General features: G+C 44.1%; 1 protein-coding gene across 1 annotated transcript in view; it reads left to right on the top strand.

The window, feature by feature from the left end:
• Positions 1-27,496, top strand: part of DGKI (diacylglycerol kinase iota) — a 146,007-nt gene extending 118,511 nt beyond the window's left edge. Inside the window, exons 22-26 of the mRNA XM_077807526.1 lie at positions 13,801-13,838; positions 16,756-16,876; positions 23,679-23,715; positions 25,637-25,736; positions 27,380-27,496. Of these exons, the coding sequence (XP_077663652.1) occupies positions 13,801-13,838; positions 16,756-16,876; positions 23,679-23,715; positions 25,637-25,736; positions 27,380-27,496 (413 nt within the window). The remainder of the gene's footprint in view (positions 1-13,800; positions 13,839-16,755; positions 16,877-23,678; positions 23,716-25,636; positions 25,737-27,379) is intronic.
• Positions 27,497-27,740: the final 244 nt, after the last annotated feature.

Genomic DNA, 27,740 nt, shown 5'->3' with positions numbered 1-27,740 from the left:
GCCTCGCACGCTGCATCTTTGCCCCTCCACCAGCCTGTCACACCCACCCCCATCATTGGCCACTGGACCGCCCCCCACTGCCGGTGGGCAGGCAGCTGGTGAGCAGGGATCCGGCCAGCAGCAGGACCTGCCAGTACTGATGGGATACCTGCAGGAGGGCTTAAATACAGGACTGCCCCTTTAAAAACGGGACATCTGGTCACCCTAACCAGATGGTACTGTCTCTATCTGCAACTGTTCTTTGTTTCTTGGACCATTTACACAGAATGTCCTTCTCCTTTGTTGTCATCTCTTCCTTTGGAAAGCTATTTGGAATTGCCCCATGCAAGAAGGGAAAGCATCACCTCACTATCAGCCAATCAAGTACTTCCATTCCTTAGCCATCCCTACACTCTTATCTCAACACCAGCTGCGCTCTACAGGAGCGTTCCAGGACAGATTCTCATTTATACCAAGGCCCCTTTACACTGCTCTGGCAGTGTAAATGGGTCTTAAAATGGATGTAAATATAATTCATAACCATTTAAAGACCCTTTTATACTGCCAGAGAGGTGAGAAGGGGCCTTGGTGTAAATGCGAATCTGGCCCTTCAGTTGTACAGCAAATGTGTGCGGCAGAATAGTGGTTGTTTTTTATTACCTCCCTATTCTAAGCAAACGGCTTGATACGGTCTCTTGTTTGAAGCTAAAATGTTAAAAGGAAAAAGATTTCTGACATGTACTTATACCTACATTGAGCAATCGATGCTTTTCACATATTAAAAGTCTTATCTTATTCCCAAATTAGTTGGCAGATGCACTGAAGCCTGTGTTAGCACTTGCCTTTAAATTGCTTATGAAGAAGATGGTTTCTTAGCTAAGAGGCAGCCACAAACATTGATGAGAAATTTATACCATTGTGTGCAATCCAAGTTGCAGATCTTATTAAAAGAGGACTTAGTCACAGGACTGACATCTTCCAAAAATGGTCTCTCAAATTGCAGAAGCAGAATGTGCATATGTACTCATTTGCATCTATAAATGGGTTAGTCAGGCATGCTATTTTACAGGATTTACATATGAAGATGGCTGCTCTGTGCATGGATGTTTTTTGTTTGGACAATTATAAAGGAAAATTTAGCCCTGAGAGTGCTGAGAAGGGCAAATTAGTGTGTCCTTCACTCGGCATATGGTATGCACCATTATAGCAACAACCCACAAGAGGAAATTCCCTAGCTGGCGGTTGTTGCATGTCTTTGGTATTCTTACCCCTTTTGAGCCTGAGGAGTTAGCCTATATTTGGGGCCTTGCTGTGTTGTTTCTGTTAGCAGGTGAAATTGATTATTTAAGTTAGGTATTTTTTTTTTTTGTTCAGTCCTGTTTATTTACAAAGAATGTACACTGAACACTATAGAACCAAACAACAGAAGGCAGTTTCCTTGCTCAGAAATCCAAGTCTGTGTTTCTAACAAGTGCTGTGTCCAATAGAATCTCTATCCCTTGGCTTCCTCTCAGGGCCACTCTCACAATTGCTTCTTTTACCTTCTGCTGGCTTTCTGCCTCTCAGGGTATGTCTACACAGCTATGTAAGCCTAGGGTTAGTGGGACTTGAGTCAGCTGACCCGTGTCAGGGAACCCTGGGCTTGAGTGACTACATTACATTTTAACCCTAGTGTGGCAGGGTGGACTCGGTCCAGAGGCCCCTTGCTGGGGGCCTCATGGCCCTGCGTCATCTTGCCCCAGAATAGAGCAGTGAGAAATCTTCCAGGCAGCCTAGAGTGGCTGCAGAGGAGCAGCCAATAAGAGGGCCTGCTGGAGTGACCAATAAGGGCCAGAAGGGCCAGATAAAAGGCAAGCAGCAGATCAGAGCCTTCAGTTGCTGTGTGGAGCTTGATGAGAGAGAAGTGGGTGTAGGGATGGCTAGATGAACAGTAGGACCACGGAGTGCTCACCAGACAGAACCGAGCCTAGGGAAGGCTGCTGAAGACCAGGTGCTTGGCTGGCAGAAAGAGCGGCAGCCATGAAAAGGTCAGTGCGGGCAGGCTGAGCCTGGGGGACTGAGCACAGAACCTGGCCAGACCAGATGAGAGTACCAAGATGGCCTTCTTGCTCTGGTTACAGACTGAGCCCAGGGAGGGCTGCGGAAAGGACACCAGCTGAGGATACTGAGATGGGTCCCAGTTGGGTTGTTGAAGAAGGCAGTGCCTCTGGGAAGAAGCCTTACTGCTATGGCCCCATACTACTGCTGGGAAAAGAACTACACTGTCCCTGCTTCCAGGGTGTACAGTCTATGCGACTTAGCCAGAGGGCTGAGTTGCTGAAGATCCGCTGAGAGAACCATTGGCCGGGAGTGTGTGTGTGCTCCTGAGAGGCAGGTGCCACCCTGTTGTAAGAACTAAAAATAAAGAGGCTCGCACCCAACCAACCAAAGCGGTGCTGCTGGTGAGAAGTGGGTGCTGTCCTGCTGAAAAGGACTGTGATTGTAGGCATATCAGCCAGAGAAAGGGGGTGCTCATGAGAGGTGGGTGCTTACCCTGTTACCCCTAGGTTAAGGATTTTCTGACTTGTGCTTCAACTTAGGGCTCTGGCATCCACAGTGCAGGACACAGACCTGAGCCAAAGTAACCCTATCCCAGAATGCCTAGTGCTCCTCCACATGTCAACACTTCAGCCCTATGAATATGCTGCACTGTGAGAACTCTACTGCCCACCCTGTTTCTTAACTGTGACCGTACTATTGATGGGACTCACGTGCCCATAAGGAGCACATGAGTACGTAAACTGCAAAATTACCTCCTTTGATGGCTGTCCCAATAGAACAGTGGTCCCCAAACTGGGTGGGTGGGGAGGGAGTGCCAGCTCCCCTTAGCTCCCAGCCGCAGCTCCCCCTTCCCCCCCCCGCCCCCAGCCACAACTCCAGCCTCCCAGGGATCCCTGGGAAGCTATGGAGAAGTTTTGTGGCTGACTGCCACTCACCACTGAGTTTTGGGGTGGTGAGAGTGTTGGGGGTCATCCCTCCCTTGGCTGTGCTGAGCCAGGAGCTCTGCCACTCCTCCTCCCTATGGGGCAGCCGCTTAGTCCCCGGTCCACCCTCTGCTCCCCAACCTTGCCCTCCCTAGGGCTGTGTGTGCAGGGGCTCTTGTGACCAGGAAGCAGCTCTCTTTGCAAAAAGCTTCTTCTGATTGGTTTCCATTGAAAACCCTCCAGGATCTCTGATAGTGTGCTTGCAGACCAGTGTTCAGCAGACAATAGATTGACACTGACCTGAGCTGTAGCTGTTTGCAAAGGGAGGTGCACCTTCCCTTTGCAATAGAGTGCAATAGACTACACCACAGATTGGGGCAACTTCCTTAGTCCTCTCTATGCAGACAAACGAACTATGGAATACTTGGAGGACTTCTGGGACCCAAGTCAAACTGGGATTATGTGCACACAGGAAAGCAACAGGGCTCCGACCCTTCAGCCTTTCAGGGTTCTGTAACCCTAGGTTTGAACCCTAGGTTAACACAATTGGTGTGTGGACACAAGGGGGGTTTGGCTTGAGCCTGGGCTCAAACCTGGGCTTACATTGCTGTGTAGACATATCTTCACACAGACACAAACAGCTTCAACCAAGCAATCCCTAGCAAACTCTCAGCCTGTATCCTTTAGCTTCTGTTTGGCTTTGCAAGGTATCCATTGCTTTGGGCAGTACTTCCTTTAGTTTCCAACTATTACTACAGAGGGGGACTCTTAATTGCTCCTTTCATTTAGCCACCCATCAGCTTTAACGATGTCTGTGACATCTATAGAGCAAAAGCCTGCTTGATGGGCAGCCATGAACACTTTCTAACATAACAATACTAAGGCTTGAATTTCATAGTATTGGGGCTAATATGTCCATGTTATATCTTCAGATTTGTGGGCAGCCACTGAAGGCACCTAATTACAGTTAACAGATTTTGATGAATATAAAGGGGTTTTTTTATTCAAAATCTCTTTGCGAATGAGTCTCCTAGAGGTGAGCGACTTGATGTGGGTTTAACTAAACACTCAGAATTACAGTTTCAGAATTCTGAAAAAAAAAATCAACTGTCTTACCTTTCTGGTGTTCTCTGCATTGTAATAAATGATTTCCTTAATTATCCAAGTAATTATGTCAAAGAATAAAAGCAGTTGCTTTTTAAGTTGTTACAATTTGAAATGTACATTTCATATGTAATGTACATATGTACATTACATATCTACCTTTCATTATCTATTTTATTTATTTATTGGCAGAGTTTTGGTATTTTTTTTATAAAAATTTCTAAAATAAATTAAAATATTGAAGAGCGAGGAAAATTCTTGGTAATTTGGTTTGTAACACACAGCCCAATATAATAGTCAATTCTACATAATATTGAAGAATATTATGTAATTTCACTCTTTCATATTCGGTTTTCATCTTATCTGAATCCCTACAACCACTGAATGTACAAAGCTGCTACAATTAAGTGGCTGTGTTTACAGAGAAAATGATACATTTATAAATTACAACCTAAATTGATCTCTCGCACACTGGAAAACTTAGCTTTCTGACAGAGAACTGCTATAAATTAATTGCTATAAATCTCATGGAAAATTGAGACTGAAGACTTTTCTTCTTATTATTTAGAATCCTACAAGTCCTTAGCTGGTAGGTAAAGTCCAGCCAGGTAAAAAGAGAACAACACATTTCGGTTGCTATTCAGTTCAGCTTTTAACTTTTCAACATAAACAGTAATTGCTTTCAATTTTTAAGTTTATGAATTTCACACAGTCTACAGCAACAGTCCTGAGTTCTAGATTGAGAATTTTCTGGCAGTTAATGATCAAAGTTAAATTTAAAACTTCCAAGAACCTGAACTGTATCACCTTCTGCAGTCCTGTCATACTTTGCAAGGTTGGGGCAAGTCAGTATTTCACAGTGAAACTTTCAAGGAGTGCCTGAAGTATGTCCTGCAGGAAATGGTGTTGGTGAGTAAGTGCTGAACACCAGCATGGTATTAGAAGGCACTGTGCTGCTGGAGTACTGTCTTTCATATCAGACGATGAAACAAGGTCCTGATCATATGTGGTCATTAAATATTTCATGTCACTTTTCAAAAGAATTGCAGATTTTATCTATCCCGATTTTTCTAGCCAAAGCTTAAGTAATTAAATTTTGCCTACACTGCCCCTGTAGTTAGACATGGTAGTCTTCATTTGCTGCTGTATAATAAGTTTTGTCCCAGAAGTGGTTTCATTTCAACCATGGATAAAATGATCCATTTGTAGAATGGGTACACTTCTAAAGTTTCGTTGGTTTGAAAGCTTCTATCCTTTCCAGTGATATATTTCCTAGCTCTTTCATGAGGAATGCCACTAGGAATGGTAGAAGCTTTCAAAATGATACAAATTTTGAATGGCACCCAATGCATATTAGTTTGTACAGTGGTGGTGGGGGGTCCAGTGGAGAGGGGTGCCCTTCAGGTCCAGAGCTGGAAAACACTTATGCCACAAGTAGTAACTTTACTTGTACAAGCAGTCCTATTGAAGTCAGTGAGACTGTTCATGTGAGCAGAGTTACTCATGTGCACATTGGCAGGGTCTGACCTCAGAACTGTAAAGTACTTTGAGTTGGTTGATTTTTCTATTCTTGCAGCATTATCAGCTGACAATTTGTAGACTTCTCTATTTATACTGTTGGTATTTTTTTATTTGTTTATTAATTAAAGAGATGCTGCCAAAATCTCTAGGGTATTGGTTTTGCCTAACTCGGTGACCAAAAGTTATTACCATACGACAGCTAACGTATATTAAATGAATTGTTGGCTATGCATTTTATAGTAGATGGGTGTCCCTGTCTAAACACAGCACCATTGGCAGTCTCCGCAAAGAGGTCAAAGGTTTGAAGAGGCATGGAATATGAACTATCCTTGGCTCCCAGTAAAGAGAGTTGAGGCCTATTTAGAAGGCAATCTAAAGAATCTAGCACTGTTGCAGACTGTGTGCTTGCCAATTATATGGATAAAGGACTTCAGTCTCCAGTTCTGTCTATCTGGTAGCTTTCATTTGCAGTAAATCCACTTATCCTCAAAAGAATAAGTAATAAAACATTTTTGTTACTCATTACAAATCTCCATCTTAGGAAGAATCAAGAAAATAACAATTTGATTTAAATGTTTTAGATCAAGTAATTATTTCAGACTCTTTAAGACCTGAGGGTTTTTTTGGTATGATAAAACAATTGTATAATTCATGTTTTGTACTACACCAGTGACAAACCTATTTTGCTCAGAACAAATAAAATTGTGCTCACGTTTGTTTTTTACTTTTTGTCATTGCATGTTAATAGCATTTTCATTTGATTTTGCCCTTTATTCGCTATCACCAATACCATATGTTTGCTTGCTTGGACCGCCTGTTTTAAAACTGGGTGAATTTTATTATTGTGTCCTCATCAGTATCCTAGCACACAAGGCAGCACATGTTGAAATAATGGGAAGTGTAAGCTTGGAAATGGTATCACCAGTCATTCTTTGAGTGCTGGGCCATTCCACACATGGGAACACGTGTTCCAAGTGCCGAAGTCCAGAGATTTTTAACAAGCAATGTCCATTGGCTCGCAGATGTGCAGTAGATTTCCTTATGCTCCCAAGAAATGGAATAAGAGGCAGTGTAGGTCAATGCCCACTCAGGCCATGAGGTGGTAAGATGGTCCTACATTGGAATCCAGTGTCCTCTCCTGCTTCAGCCTTTCAGAAAATCCTGTAAATAAGATTGTAAATAGTTTATTCTTTTAGCCTAGAACAGTTAGTTTTTAGTAAAGTTACTGTAGTTTGTTTCCCTGGACTGAGGATTCCCTTCCCATGGTCGGGGACTACGCCCAGAGTCCTGGGCTTCAAAAACTGCATTCCTTGCCCTAGATCCTTCTCCATCAGCAACAACTACCAATGCAGCCTCTACTGTCTCGTTGAGAAACAGTTTGACAAAGTCCATCATTTGTCACTCATTTCCACCAAGAACTCATGAAGCCAATGAGCTTTGCCTTAAAAAATACCTAATGGAGAAGGACATGAGACCCCTCTTTACATTGTCTTCACCAAACAATCAGTGCACCCCCCACCCCTCGAGTGTGTGCTTCAAGGAAGAGCCCTTGGTCTCTAAGTCTAAAGACTCTTCCTCCAGGGCTTTCCATGAGATCAAGGGATGCTCTCTTGGCACAAGGACAGATCCCCATCGAGGACTGTCTGTAAGAGACATGCTCCTTCTCTGAGCCCACTGAGGTCGGACAAGTCCTTCTGCGCAGATTCTAAGGAACTGGTTCCACACAAAAAACCCCAGACTGGAAGGTAAAGCATGATGGGCAGTTGGGTCCTGGAGATTATCCATCAGGGATACTCCATGTAGAGTTTCTCTCCCTCCCTCCTCACAAATCCCCTTCACAGTCTCCCTTCAGGGACCACTCTCACGAGTTGATTCTTCATCAGGAAGAGGAATCCCTATTGCACTGAGGGGCAATAGAGTGTGTCCCACCTCAGTGTCAAGGAAGGAGGGTTCTAGTCTCCATATTTTCCAGTCCCCAGAAAAGAGGGAAACAGGAGACACATTATGGAGTTTCAACAACCCAATATCTTCATTTGAAAGTTGAAATTCAGGATGGTTATGTTGGCATCAATAATCCCCTTCAAGAAGGGATATGGTTCATGGATCTCAAAATGAAGGACACTAATGGTCATATAGACATTCAGCCCTCTCACAGGCGGTTCCTAAGGCTTATGGTGGGCTGGAAGCAGTTTCAATTCCAAATCCTCCCCTTCAGGCTTGCAACAGCACCCAGAGTGTTAATGAAAGTTTTCTCCATGGTGGTGGCCCAGATAAGGCATCAGCGCCACACAGACTTTCTGTATTTTGATGGCTGGCTCCAGGTAGGCCACTCTTGGAAGGAGGTAGGTTGGCTATTCCGTTTCTGATTCAAAGTCTTGCAGCCCTAGGAGTTTACGTGAATGGAGAAAAGTTCCTTTTATCTCCCATGAGGAAAATGAACTTTATAGGGGCAACATTGGCCTCTGTTTCTGCGAGAGCCTTCCTCCCTGTAGAAAGATTTCAAATGATGCATAACCTAATTTATTAGATTTCCCAGAGATGGAATGTGAATGTGCCTATTGCTGCTAGGTTATATGGCAGCCTGTACTTACATGACACCCTTCACTGGGCTTCATCTATGTTCTCTGCAGTCCTGGCTCAATTCAGTCTACTTACTCAACAAACACCCTATCAACTCCCCAGTGACCAGGGTCCTCGCCTCCTTCACTTGGTGGTCATACCGAGGCAAGGTATGAGTGGGAGTTCCCTTCTCCGCTCCTACCATTGTAACAGATACATCCCTTCTGGGGTGGGGCACCCCCCTGAACAGTCACACTGTGCAGGACGTGTGGTCCCCATGGGAGGTCAGCCTGCATAACAACATTTTGCAGCTGTGGGCAGTTTGCCTTGCATGCAAAGCCACCATCCTACTCATTTGCTCCCTCCACATCCAAGGGATGATGGACAGTATCACCACTGTGGTCTACATAAACAAATAGAGGAGCAGGATTTCACTCGCTTTGTCTGGAGGCAGTCAGGCTTTGGAACTGGTACCTAAGGCACATAATCACCATCCAGGCATGCATCCTAGAAGTTCACAACTATTTAGCAGACAACGTCAGCAGGCACTTCTCAGGGACCATGAGTGGGAAATCCAGGACTCCATTCTGTTAGACATATTCACGTGATTGGGCACACCTTTATGGCACTTCTTTGTGTCACAAATGTACATAAAATTTCCTCTATGTTGTTCCTGAGAAGCCAGAGGTGTGACTCCCAAGGCAACACTCTCCTACTATCCATGAAAAGCGGTCTCAGATATGAGTTTCCTCCCATACCCCTGCTTCCACAGGTGCTGAGAGAGATGCATTGTGAAGAGGCCAGGGCTATTCTCCTATGGGTAGGGCCCTACCAAATTCACAGCCATGGAAAAACGCATTACGGACCATGAAATCTGGTCTTCCCCTGTGAAATCTGGTCTTGTGTGCTTTTACTTTATACCATACAGATTTCACAGGGGAGCCCAGTGTTTTTCAAATTGGGAATCCTGACCCAAAAAGAAGTTGCAGGGGGATTGCAAGGTTATTTTAGGCACTGCCTTCACAGGTGGGTGGTCGGAGAATGGCGGCTGCTGACTGAGGGCCCAGCTCTGCAGCAGCTCAGAAGTAAGGGTGGCAACACCACACCATGTCATCCTTACTTCTGCGCTGCTGCTGGCGGCAGCTTTGCCTTCAGAGTAGGGCTCCTGGCCAGCAGCTGCCGCTCTCCAACTGCCCAGCTCTGAAGGCCGTGCCGCCACCAGCAGTGGTGCAGAAGTCAGGGTAGCAGTACTGCAACCCCACCCCCTACAATAACCTTGCAACCCCCCCCCCCCCACAACTCCTTTTTGAGTCAGGGCCCCTACAGTTACAACACTGTGAAATTTCAGATTTAAATAGCTGAAATCATGACATTTATGATTTTCAAAAATCCTATGACTGTGAAATTGACCAAAATGGACTGTGAATTTGGTAGGGCCTTACCAATGGGCCCAGACAGTTTTGGTTTCCAGATCTTCTATCAATGTCATCCTATCCTCCTCCAGACAAAATCTATCCCTTCCCAGAACGCCAGATGGAGGACAGGGGCAGGGTCAAACACCCCAACCCAGGCTCTCTCCCTGTCGCAGACTGATGTCTGGATGGGAGTTAGAAGTAGAGTGCTCTTGTTCATCACCTCTCCAGGCTATACTTAGAGTAGAAAACAATCCAAACTAGAACCTGTTGTTTGGGTGAGCCTGATAGTGCTGCACCCATCTCTCCTATCATTTTAGATTACCTCCTGTCTCCAAAGAACTCTTGTCTCTCCGTCAGCTCATTACAAATCCACCTAGCAGCCATTAGTACCTCCCACCCTCCAGTAGACGGGTGCTCTGTTTTTATGCACCCAACTATGACATGGTTCATGAAGGGCCTTGTCAAGGTCTTCCCAACAGTCATTAAATCAACACCGCTATGGGATCTTAACCACGTGCTGTCAAAACTTACTGGTCTTCCATTTGAACCCTTAGTGACATGTTTCATGAGTAGGTGGGACATGGAGGTGGTGTTTGTAGTGGCCCTCATTTTGGCCAGGAAGGTGAGCGAAGTGGGAGTCTTCTGGTGGACTCCCCCTTTATGGTATTTCAAAAGGACAAGGTATCCCTTCACCTTCACCCTCAATTTCTACCCAAGGTCTTCTCTGAATTCCATCTTAACCAGTAGATTCACCTACCTGTCTTTTTTCTGAAACCCCATGCTTTGTCTGAAGAGAAGAGACTTCACTCCCTCAGTGTCAGGGATGCATTGGCCTTTAACCTGTAAAGAACCACGCCCATCAGGAAGAATCTGAGACTTTTTTTGTGATAGCAGAATGATCCCATGGTCAAGCTATATCCTCTCAGAGGATTTCTAAGTGGGTTTTTGGCTGAATTATCAAATACTACAAACTGGCTTGCATCTCACCTCCCAGTGGTAAAATGGCCCACTGCATGAGAGCACAGGCCACCACAGTAGCATCCCTGCAGGAGGTCCCAATGCAGGATATATGCAGAGCAGCCACCTGGAGCTCCATACACGTTAGCTAGGTATTATGCTCCAGTTTAGGCCTCTGCTGCGGATGCAGCAGTGGGCTCTGCAATACTGCATGCATCTTTGTTGCTGGCTTCCTTGCACCAACCTCCAATCTGAGTACTGCTTGTCTATCACCCACGAGTGGAATACACAGGGACATTCACTCAAAGAAATGGAGGTTACTTGCTGTAACTGGAAGTTCTTCGAGATGTGTGGTTCCTATCTGTATTCCACTACCTGCCTCCGTCCTCTCTGCATTTGGATCTGGATTGGATTCACTGTGAGTAGAGGAATTGAGGGGGTATTCGCCCTCACTGTGTCTTATACCCTGGGAGGCACAAGGACATCTGCTGGGCACGTGCGGGCCAATGGACACTGCTTGTTAAAATCTTCAGACTCGGGCACGTGCACACCCAGGTGTGGAATACAGATAGGGACCACACATCTCGGTGGAAGAACTTCCAGTTTACGTAAGTAACCTCCATTTTCTGACTCCTCATTTTGTGGGGAGGACACAGTATTTATATGAATATCTTAGACAATACCAGTAACCCAGAAGACAGCCATTCTGAAGAGGTCAGATTTTCCCAGGAGACAAAAGACAAGACTTGAATACAAAATGAGCCACAAATAAGCACAAAGGGCCAAATTCTGCTGTGTTGCACTGGTATAAATCCATTGAAGACAGAGAAGAAACTCTGGATTTAAACCAGTGTATGTGAAAACCGAGTCTGAGGCACAAAATTGTATTTTCCCAACTCTGGCTCTTATCCTTTGCTTTGTGTCTCCTTCTTTACTTAAGAACATGGTGCAGCTACCAGGTGATTTACAATACCTAGTTTGTTAACTAGTGCTCACTCAGAAACCGCCTTAAGTGTGACAGGATAAATATGAACTGCGATTGTAGCACTGCTTTCCAAATTCAGAACTCTGCTGGGTGAAGTTTTGCTTTTCCCCACTGCTACGCTGCCGGGGGATGAAGTGAGAAAAGGTCCCCAAATCACCTAAACAAAAATGACATTGCTTAGGCAATTGAAATCCACTTCTTGCATACCACGCAGCTTTCCGTGTGCTTTAAACGAAAGAAACATTTGTTGGTGTCTCCCCTGCAGTGTTTAACTCATTTGTGATGTTATTCCTGGAGTAGTAATGAGCTCCTTGTGGAATAGTCTCCATGGAGGTTCCAGTGCTGTGTTTGCCAGATAAAATACTATGGTATTGTTTTTCTTATTCCTCCTTTAGGCCCTGATTCAGGAAAGCATCCTTATCCAGACAGCACTTAAGCACATCCTTAACAGCTTCTGCCTAAAGTTAAGCACGTACTTAAGTGCTATTCTAAACAAAGATGGACCTAGGCACTTACATGCTTTTCTGTCTCATGGGCCTTATTACATTATTTTCCAGAAAGATTAGTTCACTATTGATTTTTGCTGTATATGTAATGCTAAGAGGAGGGAAAGAAAGGAGACAATAGCTCTGTGGAAGGAAACTTGTATCACCCTCACTTATTTGTGGTTACTTACTGCCCAGAGAATGTAGAAACTCTCCTATGAGTTATATAGTTCAGCTATCACCAAAACACACAGAACTCTGGTCTCTTGTCACCCCCTTTTCTTGTAATATGATTAGGAATAGGAGGAGGCAGTATATGAGGATTCATAGATTCCAAGCCCAAAAGGGACCACTGTGATCATCTAGTCTGCTCTCCTGTATAACAGAGGACATAGAACTTCCCCAGAATAATTCCTTTTGAACCAGAGCATATCTTTTAAAAAAACATCCACTCTTGATTTAAAAATTGCCAGTGGTGGAAAATCCACCACAGCCCTTGGTAAATTGTTCCACCGTTAAAAACAGTGGGACGAGAAAGTGACTTGCCCAAAGTTACACAGCCCATCGGGGCAGAACCAGGAATGGAACCCTGATCCCCAGTCTAGCATCCTATCCACTGGCTTACAACTAATTGTTGTATTACAGAAGTGCCTAGACACCCCAAATGAGACACTAGAAAGACTACAGTGATCATCTAGTCTGATTTATAGATCAGGAGAGGCATGTGGGGAGTCAATGTGACCTACTGGGTAGGGTAGGGCACTGGACTGGAAGACTGGGGTTCTAGTCTCAGTGCTTCCACTGATGTGCTGTATGACCCTGAGTATCTTACCTCTCTGTGCCTCCGTTTTCCCTCCCACCCATTGTCTGTTTATTGCAAGTGCTGCAGGGACTGTCTCTTACTATGCGTTTGTGCTATGTCTACTAGAATGGAAGCTTGAATCTCAGTTGGGGTGTCTAGGTTCTTCTAAATTATTAATAATGCTCTGCTTTCCCCTTTGTTTATTTCTGAGTGTTCTGCTATCCACTACTGGGACTGATTGTTCATCAGTATAAATCTTGAGAGGATCCCAGGAAGGACCTTCTTTGCATTCAGTGTTGGCCTATCTGTGCTCCCATTTAAGTGAATGGGAATTTCACTGCTGACCTCAGCTGGAACAGAGTTAAACCAATGCTGCAAGCACATTGCAAATTACCTAATATGTCTTAAGTTGGGCATTCAAAAATTGAGGCGCGCACATTGAGTGGCCGCTTTTGAAAACGTTGGCCTAAACTTTTGGTAGTGTTTGACACAATATAGTTTATATTCCGTCCCTCATTCTGTAATGTTTGCCAGAGGGTATGAGTACACTGGAACTGGAAGGGGTGATTCTCCGCTCAAGGAGACACACCCATACTAGTTCTGATAAAGCTAATGTGGTAAAAATAGAAGTGTAGCCACTGTGTGGCATGAATTGCAGGAGGGACTAGCTTCCCTGAATATGCACTTAGGGTCTCAGACAGGAACATACTTGGGGTGGCTAGCCCATCCCACTGCTCATGCTGCTGCAGCTACATTTCTCTTTTTAGCACACTAGCTTGATGAGAGCTAGCACAGGTACGTCTGCTTGACTTGGAACATGCACTTTCAGCTCCTGTGTAGCCATATCCAGAGCATGATTCTGGTGATTTAAGATTGTGGCACTAGAATGCAAGCTTGTTGGGGCCAGGGACCTTTCCTCCTATGTATTTTTAATACTGTCAAGCACTGTACTCATCTGTGGAACTATGTAAATAATAATTGTACTGGTGTCCTTATCCCTGATGTTAGTCTTGTCTTTTGTCTTTTGCAGCACTTTTACAAGCAGTAATAGACGGTGATCTTCTGAAGGTACGTACCGCAAGTTGAGTTTCTCCCTCTTCTCAGCTATTTGCAGCTGTGATGAACTGAGTTATAGTCTACTCCTCTCTCAAAACATAACCATACTGCTGTAAACCTTGATCACCAAATGCCACTTGCAGGGTACACTGAATATTAGAGGAACAACAGCCAAGTGAGGTATGATTGAAATTCAAGTTAATAGAATCTGGTGTTATATTGCACCTTTCATACTCCAGGAATCCCGAAGTACTTCACGGAGCAATGGGTTGATTACACAGTAAAGTGATTATGTAGGCAAATGCAGTGCTGAGCAATACATTATTACCAAGCCAGCCTTGCACAATAAAGCTTTTTTTACTGAAAGGGGAATGTTGGTCAGAACACTGGAGTTGTCCCCAACTCATTTAAAAGAGTGTAAGGATATTTTTAATTTCCACCTAGACAATTACAAAGGTAGGAAGAAGGGACTTTGGTTTACTATCTCATGATAGATAGTCTCTGCTCCCCTTCACACTGCACTGTAATGTCAGGATTAACTATGAGCCAAGTTCTTCTGACATTTAGAAGGGCTTGAAACCCAAAAAATCTTGGCCCAGCCCTAACTGTCAGCTATTGGCAGCTCTCTCAGGAAGGAGGAAAGGGGGCAGAGGGAATGTGTTTAATTCCTATAAGTGTGAAGCTCACTTTTGATGATTGCAATCCCTATTTTTCAGCAGCTAAGGGTGCATTTACACAGTGAATAAAAACCCCATGGCAATGAGTCTCAAAGTCTGAGTCAACTCACTCAGGCTTAAACAACAGGAGTACTTGTGGCACCTTAGACTAACAAATTTATCTGTGCACAAGCTTTTGTGGGCTAAAACCCACTTTATTGGATGCATGCAGTGGAAAATGCAGTGGGAAGATATATATACACACAGAGAATATGAAACAATGGGTGTTACCATACACACTATAATGAGAGTTATATCACTTTCGTTATAGTGTGTATAGTAATACCCATTGTTTCATGTTCTCTGTGAGTATATATATCTTCCCACTGCATTTTCCACTGCATGCATCCAATGAAGTGAGCTGTAGCCCACAAAAGCTTATGCTCAAATAAATTTGTTAGTCTCTCTAAGGTACCACAAGTACTCCTGTTCTTTTTGCAGATACAGACTAATACGGCTGCTACTCTGAAATCACTCAGGCTTGTGGGGCTAACAATAGCATTGTAGATGTTCCTGCTCAGTCTGGAACCTGGGCTCTGAAATCTGACATTGGGGGTAGGTCTCCCAGCCTGGGTTCTATTTTTAGCTCTGTAGCACAAGCCCGAGTCAGTTGACCCAGGCTCTGAAACTCGCTACCACTGTTTTTTTGTTTTGGGGTTTTGTGGGTTTTGTTTTTTTTTTTGCTGTGTAGATGTACCGTAAGTGGTTGGGATTTGCACACATGCCCCTGAATTTGCATGAGTATTGTGACTAACAATTGCAACATTAACTGGAAAAAGTCTTGAAGCTATCTGAAAAAGTGGCAATTCTGTCACTCCTGATCTTTGCCTATAGATACACACCTCTACCCCCACTATCCCACTGGGCAGCAGTAGTGATGATTCACTGTAACCACCATTCATTTCTACAATGTTGCCCTTTCCCTCATATCACATTCTATTCTGATATTTACAGCACAGTTTCCCCATCCCTTAAGGCTACTGTAATTTATATGGTGCAACTCCCCCTTGAATCTTCTTCAGGTGCATCATGACTTTGTGTCATTGCATTATGACAATGGGATATTATGTCATCTCAACACTGTTTTGTAGTGTTTTTTACAAATTCCCAAAGCCTGCAGCAACTTTAAAGAGCAATCACCTGCTCTTTCCTGCCTTCCCAATGCGGATCTTCCCCTACAATGAGATCCAAGTAGAAAAGTTTGTGTGTGGGTGTAATATATGAATAAGGAAATAGAAGGTACAGCACCTGATCTCTGGCATGTTGGTTTCCTTACAGAGGTTCAGATCTTCTCGGGGCAGCGGTAGGAAAGGCAAGGCAGGGAGACTCTGGGGAAAGGCCCAAAAACCTAATTCTTAAAATATTCTTCTCATTATATCCGCTGCAAATACATACAAGTGTATTTAGGAATGATTCTTTCTTTTGTGCTTAGGGCCCCTACTGGCTAAAAATATGCATGGGAATATACATGAAAATAAAAAGAGCAATTTACTATTTCCACACAATATACAGTGTGTACCCAATCCTGAACACATAGGCCATTCACAAATTCATATACAGACTTAGACTGAAGCACCACCACTGTAATAATATGTATTCATACAAACACACAGCGATCCACCACACATCTGCATAGGGCATAACCAAGACATGCACATAAAACCCGTATCCCAATCTCTGCAGATGGACTTGAGGCATAAGGCACCTGAACTGCAACTCCCATAAGGCACCGTGTAATTCCAAATAAATTTTTTGCAGTTTGGCTCAATTTTGTTGGTTTACTTATGTTTGGTTTTGTTTGATTGGAAAGTTAAAATGTTCCACAGAAAGCAAACACTTTTTGTGAAATGTTTAGTTGAAAACACAATATTTCATTAATGTACAAACAAACAAAAACCTCAAATAATTTCAATGATTTTTCTTTTTGACCAGCCCTACTTGCAAGCATAATTCATCTACAGTATATCACCAATGATCCACTGCTCAGGAAATGTAATTTGACATTGTTAACTCAGTGTGTTGTAAGCCTTGCTAGTTTTAGGTCAAAAGCCTTTGCTGTGCATTCTAAGGGCCTAACGGTTTGGCTAGTGGTTACCACTGCTCTTTTTAGCCACCTGCTAGCAAATCTGACAGTTAATTTACCTGCATGTTTATTTACCTGTGCACCTTATCCTACAGTTTTCTTGTCCTCTTCCTGTGCATTTACATTCCAGTTCATAGAATGCTGTAAGAGAGGAGCTAATCTGTTAATCCAGGGACCTGACCACTGTTCCGTGCTTCACCATGCTACCAAGACTGGGCACCTTGAAATTGTGAAATACATCTTAGAACATGGTAAGTAATTGTGTGCAAACCCACAGATAATCACATTCCATGAAGTAGCCGTAAGTGTCACTGTGGTAGAATAAAAGTTTACTCACAACCCCTTATCAATCTGTCCTCCTGCAGCATGTTGCTATGGTTTTGGAAGAAGTGTTGAAGCTAGCCCTAGATAAGGGGTAAAGAGTGAAGAGTATAACAGGACAACTTTGTAGGAGACGCAACATTTTCATAGATTATAAAACCAGAAGGGACTGTTGTGATCATCTAGTTTGATCTCCTACATAACACACTGAATTCTGTAGTTTCCTTCATTGAGCCCTCTCTCCAGACTGCCTCTCAGAACACACCTGGCCTGTGTACTCATCCCCCATCCGTCCCCAATATTTCCCTCAGGCACATCTTCCATGTGTACATCCCAATGGAATTCTAGCACAGTTAAACTTATGTGAAGACTCAAGATGAAGTAGTAGTTGAAGCTAGCAGGGACATGAACAGGAAACCCATGAGAAGGAGTCTCCTCAGCAAATGGAGAAAGTGTGAGGAGGCTATGGCAAGATTAAACAAAGACCACTCATAGCATTGAGCAAACACCAGCCCTGTTTTCACCAATCTGGCAGGAACCCCCTGAAACCTTTCTAGATCCTCTTCCTCTGGGTGTCTCAGCTGCCTTGTTTGTATAAGTCTCTGGGGAATCTGACTAGGGATTGGCAATGCACTAATGGAGGTCCACTCGCTCTCTACACCTGCATCCAAGAAATTAATAAGTCATTTCTACACAGGACACTTCTCATTCTTTGATAATCTCTCTGAGCCAACTTGCTGAAGGTTCATCAGTGTAATGTTTCTGCTTCTCTAAAGTACTTTAAAATGTAGATTGTGGCCCCTAGCACCTTATCAGTATTCAGAGCATGAGGTGTATTAATCAGTGATTCAGATGTTTTCTGACACTTCCTAATATCTTATGCTTCCCCCGTAAATCATTTTAGCTAATGTCCATCCTTTCTCATATGAGAAGATACTGGAATGGTTTTTATCCCTGCTACTGCCTCAATCCCTGCCCAGTCATGTGCTCCTGTAGTGTCTGCTGCCTATGCACTCTTGGATATGGCTAAGGTTAATGGGAGTCACACTGCAAAATACCTTCCAGGGCACGCTGCTGAAAATCCAGCACTAAATCATGTAGGGAAATGTTCTGAATCTTCAAAAGGATTAGGCAGAATTTATAGATTCCTCATATTGAACTAGGGATGTGAATATAACATGATAAAGAAAAGGCAAATCCAATCCCATGTGCTCAGAGGTGGGGGAGGAGGGAAAAGGACACATTAATGTAAGGAGGCCCTTTGTGATGATGGGCATATGCCACTTTCAAACACACCAGTGTCGTCATGAGGAGACACTGTTCCATGATTTGGATCTGAAACATTTCAGATGTTAAGAAAAAAAAAAAGGTCTCAAATAAGAAAAACCATAGGTTAGTCATATAAAGATACTGTTTATGCGGCAGTGTATTTATGAGTGCGCTAGAACAACCCGGCATAATCCCTGGAATGACAATGCAGGTACAAACTCAGTAGGCATCAGAATCACATCTGTTTATTGCTGGAAGGTGAGTGTGATGGGATATGCAGACCCCATACTGAGCAAGAGAGGATTAATGAGAGCCTGTGGGCCCAATCAGCCCCATCCTGTTATATCTGTGCAAGGAAGAAGGAGATAAAAGAGGAAAATCCCAGTTCATTGGTGGCTGACTGAGAGAGGGAGTAGATATCTTGAACTAATCCTGTGAAGAAAGCCTTGGCTGGGGCCAGAGACTGCCTTGAAGCTGCCTGAAAGGAAGAGCCAACTAGGGCTAGAGCCTAACCAGAGACTCATATGAGTCATAGCCCCCTTGGGAAAGATAGGCCAGGTGCAGGACCCCTGTTTCTTTTGTTTCTCATAAGTGGTTTGGCTCTCATTTGTTTTGGGACCAGCAGAAGAGTCAGCAGGCTAAGAGACTGTGAGGAAGGCCTAGGTACAGGCCATGGGAGGAAGCAATCTAGAGAGACAGCAGAGGATCTCAATAAACAGACCTCATCTGTTTCATACAGGGTCCCTGGACTGGAACCCAGAGTAGAGGGTAGGCCTGGGTTCCTCTACCAGCCTACCTAGAACGGGGCATGAACATCCCAGAGCCTACGGCTGACAAGCCCAAAAAGCCTGAAGTTGGGCAGAACCTGATGCTGCCAGGTCATTGGCCTGTTGGACTTGTGTTTTCCCAGAAGGCCCGGAACTAAAAGTGACCTGGCTGGATGGCCAACTCACAGGAAGAGGAAGACCACCACAGGGCCAGGTTGCTGTCAGTGGGGGGCACCAAAGGAAGAGGAGAGCTGCTACACCCTGCCCAGCCAGAAGAGGATGCACATGCAGTGAATAGACTTTTCTAGAAGAGTATAGAAGCAACACTTTGCTGGCTCTTTGTATGGCTGTAACAAAGAAGTTTTCCTCTTTCTCAGAGGCAGGAAAAACAGATACAAAACCCTGAACTTCCTCCCAGGATTCCCAGAGTCAGGGGTCCTTCCCATATGGGTGGGGAGACACCCTTTAGAAACTCTGAGTGGACCAAGAAATGCCCAAAAAGCACAGTTGCTCTGTTACACTACGGAAATAAATCTGTTAGATGAGCTAATCACTTAAATAATCTAGGTTTCAGAGTTGTAGCTGTGTTCATCTGTATCAACAAAAACGAGTCCTTCTGGCACCTTAGAGACTAACACATTTATTTGGGCATAAGCTTTCATGGGCTAAAACCCACTTCATCAGATGCATGGAGTGAAAAATACAGTAAGTAGTATATCTATGAAAAAAAGGGAGTTACCTTACCAAGTGGGGGGTCAGTGCTAACAAGGCCAATTCATTTAAGGTAAAAGTGGCCTATTCTCAACAGTTGATTACTTTTGTAGTGCTAATGAGACCAATGTAATCCAAGTGGACATCCACCTTGTTTCTGTTGGAAATGGGCGACGTCCACTTTGATTGCATTGTAGAATAGTGAGATGACACTGATAGATATTGTGCTAACTTTTTGTTGAGATGAGGCAGAGCTCGTGGAATTTCAGTCAGTATGCTCAGCAGTAGGCCCAGTCCTGAACAATCCTCTAACCTCAAACTTCAACAGCCTTGCTACCCTCAAAATATTAAGGTGGAGTTGTACTCTGAATATACACAGGGAGCAGATCTATTGAGTAGGAAGGTGCCATTTTTAGTCCTTTTTCAGAGTCCTATCAGTTTACTTTGGTGAGAAGGACACAATTTTACCACTGTTAGCACTGAAGAGCCAACACAATTCTGGGAGTGTAAACTGGATTCTATTTTGGCTCACATCATGAACAGAATTATTAGGTAAATTCCAAATACAGGGCCAAATTCTGCCCTAAATGACATGTATGTAATCCCGTTGAAGGCACAGGAATTGCATAACTGTGCTAAGCACATAACTGGAAGAAAGTGAGGTTGCAGTGGTATAACTGAGTGCAGCATTTGGCCTGCAAAATCTTTGTTGCAAAATCAGGTACCTAAGCCAGATAGACCACTATATGGCTTTGCTATCCCAGTTTGAAGTTGGCAGATAGAAAATCCATGTTTTTACTTTTAAGCAAATTTTATATGGAAATTATTGAGAGACAATAAATATGGAAACCCACAATGTCACTTTTCGAAGTAGAGCCCCATCATTAAGTCATGGGGAAGACCCTGAGTCAAGTTAAAAAGACATCAACTGTAAAAGACAGTTACTATTATCCCCTCTCTAGGATTAAAGTTGAAGGGGAAACCTGGGCAGTTCTATAACATTGCATACAAATATCTTTTAAAAATGCTTCCAGTTTTAAGGATAGGAACCAAGCCAATTTTGTTCCCCAAATATAAGCGATATTCAAGGTATTATGCAAATCTGACATGCTTTTGCCCAGACAAAGCAAACTAGACATCCAGAGGCACTGACAACCTCAAACATTATTATTATTATTATTTTATTTTAAAGAAAATCTTCCACCCCTCTTCCCCAGTTTTATAAAGTGAGGGTTAAGAGGGCCTTTCACTGACACAAGTTAATGTCTGTGCACCTTCCAGAAGGCGGGAATCTTTAGGAGTAGCTTTAACAGCCTCAGTTGGAAGGGGTAGGGTTTGCTGCACATATTGAGGACTGTCAGCCTGCATGGTGCCATAGATTTTGGAAATGCCTTGGAAATGTGGTCAGTTAGTTTCTTTTATGTTGTAATGAGCTCAGCTAAAGGGCAGCTGTTTGCTTTGAACATCTCACTACTTGTCCCTCCCCAAAACCCAGACTGCTATGCCTTCTGAGAGATCAGAGAGCGGGTTTGGTGGAACAAATGGGGGAGAGGGAGGGAAGAAAAAAGTTAATCTTTCTGTGTGAAATTACTATCAGACATTAAGGACATAGTGTGATCCCAGCTGGTCTTCTCCTTGATGGTTCTTGCTTTTCAGCTCCTTTCAGGCGAACTTCCGCCCCGACCCTGTCCCCTATTTTATTTTTCCTGGGCCTTTTTTTATTCCTCCACCTCCCAACACATTTCTATCTTTTGTTTTTATTTCCCCCCTGCTGTTTTCCTTGATAGAACTCTCACTCATGCATTTCCCTTCCGGACTTCTATTGGGTTATTTTGTCATCTCCCTCTCTGTGCCTCAGTCCCCTTTTCTTTCTTTGCCTCTAGTCCTCAGTAAAACAGGCAGCTCCCCACTGGGCCAGGATGACAGTGCTGTTAGCTTTCCCAGTGCCAGCCTTTCCCACATCTGTGCAGCTTTTGTCCTGCACCAGAGGGGGATTTGGAATGGTCAGCTGGCAGCGCCAGGGAGACTGATATAAAAACAAGGTCCAAAAGGAGGGGTTGGGGAATTAGAAGGAAGGCATGAGATGGTTTAAGCACTACTGAACATAAATAAGGGCCCAGCTTAATATTATTCATGACTCAGTGCCTCCAGTTTCAGCTGTAAACGTAAGAGAACAAAACAACAATCTGGGTACCATATTCTGTGAATTGCATACTACCAGTCTCTGACCCTCAGGCTGGCTGTGATAGTTGGGATGCTCTGATAAATAGCTTAGTTCAGTGTAATCTCATATAACCCCCCTTACCTAAAGTGGCAGAACATGTGCTGGCTTTCTTATTTTTATATTTTTTTTTAGAATGCTTTTTTGAGCCCCTCACTATCAGCCCTATCCCCCTTCACCCTAATTTCATCCCCTTTCCATCTCAGTCCAATTTTCCCTCCTTCTTGATCTTCCTGCTTAGCAGGTCTAATCCCCCATCACTTTAACCCAGCTCCTTTGCCACCCCAGACCAATTATCACATACCCCTGCTCTTTCTCCCCTGATGCCCTAGCCCAATTTCCCTTTTTACCCTTACTCTATCTTCCAAGGCACTTTCCACACCCAGTCAAACTGTCTTCCCCTCTCCCCACGCCACTCCTCACTCAAAGTCATCTCCATGCCCAAAAGAAGTGTGTATGTATCTGGGAGGGCCAAAGCTCCAGCTGTGTTTCCCAGTGGGCTACAGTGTATTGTCTAAGCCCAATAGCTGGCAAATGGCAACGTTGGTAAGCTGGAAGAGCATCATTGCCTAAAAAGAATACTCTTTTGACAGACATTAGATTTTTTTTTCCTTAGTTGCCTGATTCTAATGGAATGAGAACATTCAAATTTCATGTTCCCGCTTATCGGAGTGCAGGGGCTTCAGAGCCTCAAGGAGTCACCTGTTTTCCTCCCTCCATGCTCCTAGGTCCATCACCATATCTGACTACCTTTCTAGTCAAGGAGGTTTGAATGTGGAACCCGTCATTGTTGCTCCTTATTAAGATTAATGCTGTGTAGCACTTTGAAAATGTAAAGTGTTGTATATGTCTGTAGTATTATTGTTGGACTACAGTGTAGCCTTTCCAAGTAGAAACAGAATGTGCTATGTCTATAGCACTCACAGTCCCTGCTGTGTGGGGAGTGGGCCTACTAAGCAGCTAATTATGGGAGCAGGTTCCCTAGTAGCTGGTGAAATCTCAGTTGCCAAAAGTCCCCGTATGAGGTTCGAGGCCATTGCAGCAGCCAGTGGAGCCATTTAAGCACGTTGCTGGTAACTTGGGGGCAAACAGTGAAGATTTCTCCAATGTAAGGGTATGGGGAATGGGATTGTTTTTCCAACCTCCCACAGTGTGAAGATGGAGGAGGAAGGTAGTGGGCCACCTACAATTCCAGGAGACAGCCTGTTGGCTTCCCCCAATGATATTGAAAATGTTTGTTTTTGGGGAGGGAGTATAGACCATTGGGTCCTGTTCTCCTCCCTTCCAATGCACCCACAGGAAAACAGCAAAAGAGGAAAAGAAGAGGGGTTCTATTTTGTGCTTGTGTAATGAATAGTGTAAAACTTGGTGGTTTCAGATGAGACTTGCTGTAAACTTTGCAGGATCATTCAACCTGAAAGTCAAAGTTGAATTTGGGGGATATGAACCCAAAGGAAGTGAAACTTCAAAGAAAGGTTCACCAGACCCGCCTCTAACCAAACCCACAATATTAGGCACAGTTTGGCTGATTATTGTTCTAACCAGTAAATCACAGAATGTAAAGAATACCATGTGACCTATGTGAGAGACAAGCTTTTGAGCTTACCCTCACTTACAGGTCAGTGTAAGCTTGAAGGCTTGTCACTCTCACCAACAGAAGTTGGTCCAATAAAAGATATTCCCTCACCCACCTTGTTTCTTTAATATCCTGGGACCCACATGGCTACAACAACACTGCATATGACATGTGACTTTCTTTCACAGGTCCATCTGAGTTACTGGATATGACAGACAGTGAAACGTAAGTGCAACCCACTTGACACCCACTTCCTTCAATGATTGATTTATTTCACTTTACTTCCATTTGTGCTCATTGGAAATCTCTTGGTGCAGTACAAAAGTTAAAATAAAAATGTGTGAAAATGGCAGACTTCTAAAAAAGGAGTCCCAACCCCAATGAACACCACACCTCTCCTCCCAAGCTCCAAAACAAACTCTATTATCTCCCCCATCTCCTAATTACCCTAATTCTCCTAGAGCAGGGGTTCTCAAACTGGGGTTTGTGATCCCTCGGGGTCAAGAGGTTATTATGTGGGGGGTCGCGAGCCGTCAGCATCTACCCCCAAGCCCCGCTTTGCCTACAGCATTTATAATAGTGTTAAATATTTTTAAAAGCGTTTTTAATTTAAAAGGGGTAGGTCGCACTCAGATTTGCTGTGCAAAAGGGGACACCAATGCAAAGGTTTGAGAACCACAGTTCTAGAGGAAAAGAGGTGAGATTTGCTATGTCCTGACACTCACTGAATCCAGGCACTGAGCGCCCAAGAGGGATAGTAAATTCCAAAGGCAAGAGAACTTCTTGCTGACAATGCCCTCCCACAAGCAGAGAGAATTTTTATCTCAAATAGTCAGAACCCAAACCATTTTGGACTTTCTAGGATTAAGCCACATCTACCCTATGATTAGGGTGATCAGATGTCCCAATTTTATAGGGACAGTCCTGATATTTGGGACTTTGTCTTATATAGGTGCCTATTACCCCCGTCCCCCTGTCCTGATTTTTCACACTTGCTGTCTAGTCATCCTATCTATGACTCCTTTGTGCTGCCTGTACTGAGCTGCCCTAAAAGGGCCATAATAGGATAAGCATAGCCTTGTCACAGGGGCTGCCAGTGCCCTGCAAAGAACTAGCTCTGCCCCATCTCCACAGAAACCTCCACTGCAGGGAGCACTCCAGAGTACGCTGGAAGAGGGCATGAAGAGGCATGCTTGGAACAGTCCCATGCACCAGTGATTCTGAAAGAGGCCATTGCAACAGAGGTGCAAGTCAGGGCAGCATTCAGGGCTTCCCTGGCCTTCGCCGAAGGTTGAACCATTCACCATCTAGTCCTGAGAAGGGGAGTTGCAAACCACTGCCTTTCTGTCCCTGCACTAGCTCTAGCACCAGCACAGGCATGAATCTGTCCCTTGGTTCTCAGCTGGAAATCAGCGGGCATCTAGTGCTGCATCTTTGATCTTTTCATATCCCACCCAGAGCACACGTTCTCCTCCACGTCCTCACCAGATGAGGAAGATGGCCGCAACTGCAGTGGTATCGTGAGACGGTCTCCGCATCCTGGGAGGCCCACTCACAGGATACTGGGGCAGTCAAAATCAAGACTATCCTGTGAAAAGCAGAATGGTTTAGAGCTTTAACGAAAGTGCAGAGCTCCAGCTGTGGAGGACTAGAACACTAGCTCACTGATGGAGGGCCGGAAGAGGTGGGGATCAGTGATCAGGCAAGAATATGGTGCAAGCGCTGACTTTGGCATGCAGGAGTTTGACTTCCATGTATCTGTCCCTGCTTGCAGGAGCCAAAGTGTCATAATATTTAGTTTGGGTAGGAAATAATAGAAAAAACCACCACTGTTTACCCTACAGTGAATTAACAGAAAGGCAGCTAACTTGCTCTTCCAGCAGCCAGCAGAATGTGGTGATCTGTTTCTGCAAGAGTACCAATATGAAGGAAATATATGAAGGCAACAGTTCCTGTTCCCTTCCCCACCCGCCCGGAAGCACTCCGTCTGCCGTATGTGCATTATAAGCAGCTCTACTGATCCAGAGAGCATGCAAGCTGAGGGAGAAAGTGTACGTGTCTATGCCAAGGATAACAGGAGAGATCCTCACAAAAATGCTGCATTTTTCATTTTAACTTACGGCTAGTTTCCTCTGCTTTGGTTTAGGGGTGAGACAGCATTGCACAAGGCGGCCTGCCAGCGCCATCGTGGCATCTGCCAGCTCTTGGTGGATGCGGGAGCGTCTCTAAGAAATACAGATTCCAAGGTAACTAAACCAAGTGAACCAATTATAAAACACTTTAGACAAGCGAGACCAATCAGCAACTGTTCCTGCTGTCTGCATGATTGAGGGCCTTTATATGTTCCAAGAGCATTTCTTTTCAAAGAAGTCATTTTATTTAGAAAAATGTCTTGATTTAGACAAACACAAGAGACCCCAGTTAAATCCCCAACCTGGGTCATCTTTGCCATAGTGATAACTGATCCTGAAACTGTTTTCTCAAATGAAGTGTCAGAGAGGCATCTCCAGGGCAGAGTAGTACCATCGCTGGGCACTGTAAAAAGAGAGATGTACAGATCATTGATTAGGAATCCTAGTTTGATTCGATGGTGACTATGCAGTGTGGTGGTTGTGATCTAGTTATTTTGTGGGGATGGCCAACCCCCTTCTATGTCCCTACTTTCCATTTTGTCCACTCATGCAAGGCCAACCACAATCTCCCCCACACCCTTAGTGTAAACTCAAAGTTGAACAGACCTAACGGGACTGTCTGAGCATGAGGAAAACATATGGGCAAAATTAGAGGCCAGGAATAGTCAACCATTGTGTCAGTCTGAGTGACTGAACATCCACAAGAAGTTCACAAACATAAATAAACTTGAGCATGGACAGGGAGGGGCCATTGCCACATTACACTGAATACCAAGGTTTCTAATCACCCCAGCTGACCTGTTTGCAGATGACCACAATCACCTTTGAAGGTGCTACATAAGATGCCCTTCTGGCAAGAAATTGGTAACAGCAGACAACCTACGGGTAATGGTTGAAAGGTGTGATTAAAAAGGCAGTAAGACTTCAGGAATCCAGAATCCAAGGTTTGTTGCTTCTCTATAGATAAATTAAGTTTTAAAAACATTATTATCACATTTTGCTGTGCAGAGTAGTCTCTTGTGAAGAGAAGGTTCATCTGTTCCTTTTGGACAATAGTACTGAAAACTACTGTCTGAAATGCAGTCAAGTGGACACTGACTACCCTGATACCTGCCTGTCCTTATCAACCCAGAGGTATAAGGGGCTAGGATGTTCCTATGTTTATTAATGTATTTGCAATATTTTGACGATCCAGATTCCTGGTTTTAGGTTATAGCAACCTTAAAATAACTTGGCTGCAGTAAGATGCCCTAAAAAGTGATTATCAACTGAGGCCAGCTCAACATGGCTTCTACAGACTCAGATATTGGGAGCCTCTCTCTTCACACACCTGATAGAGTTGTTGTCTATGGTCTGTGTGGGTTTCTTTTCATGCCTCAGCTACAGTACTGTGCAGTATGCACACACAGTATGTCCAGCCATTGGATGGGAACTCTGCTAAATCTATTTTGGTGTCTATATACTATTTGTCAGCTACTGCAAACCACAGTGTCTTGTAAAGTTGAAGGATTTATTCTAAATCTGGTAAAGACTTTAAGGAAGCCGAGTAGCTCACTAGTCCCAGGTGCCACACATATAGTAAAATGAGAACATTCTCATGGAGAACCTTAACTTGACACCAGTCAAGCTGCCTCTTCAAATTTCTGCTTCTGAATTTTCTTTCTGTACTTCTAGTGTTACCTTCTGTGGGACATAAATTCATCTTGTCTTCTAAAAATGTATGTGTAAGGCTTTCTATCTGTGTCCCTTCATTGTAGGGTCAGACACCTAGAGACAAGGCTCAGCAAGCTGGGGACTCAGATCTGGCCTCCTACCTGGAGAGTCGTCAGAACTACCAGATGGTTTCCCATGAGGACCTGGAGACTGCAGTTTGATGTCCATGAAAGGGAAGAGAACCCTAGGAAATAACAAGGCTGCACCTGAGACACTCAGGCATTGTATGAGGAAGAAGCTGATGGAATCAACGTGTCTCTCGCTCTCATGCAAAATATCTGAGGACATGCCACCAGTTTCTAAGGGCTAATGAGTCTTGCCACGGAACTGTTGTGTTCCCATGTGGTGGCCCATTGTGGATGAGGTGAAACACTCAAAGGTCTGTGGAATCCATGGGCCACGGAA

This window comes from Eretmochelys imbricata, chromosome 1 (genome assembly GCF_965152235.1).
Source record: "Eretmochelys imbricata isolate rEreImb1 chromosome 1, rEreImb1.hap1, whole genome shotgun sequence".
Classification (NCBI taxonomy): domain Eukaryota; kingdom Metazoa; phylum Chordata; order Testudines; family Cheloniidae; genus Eretmochelys; species Eretmochelys imbricata.
The sequence above is the reverse complement of the archived record's forward strand: the minus strand, read 5'-3'. Positions and strand labels throughout refer to the sequence as shown.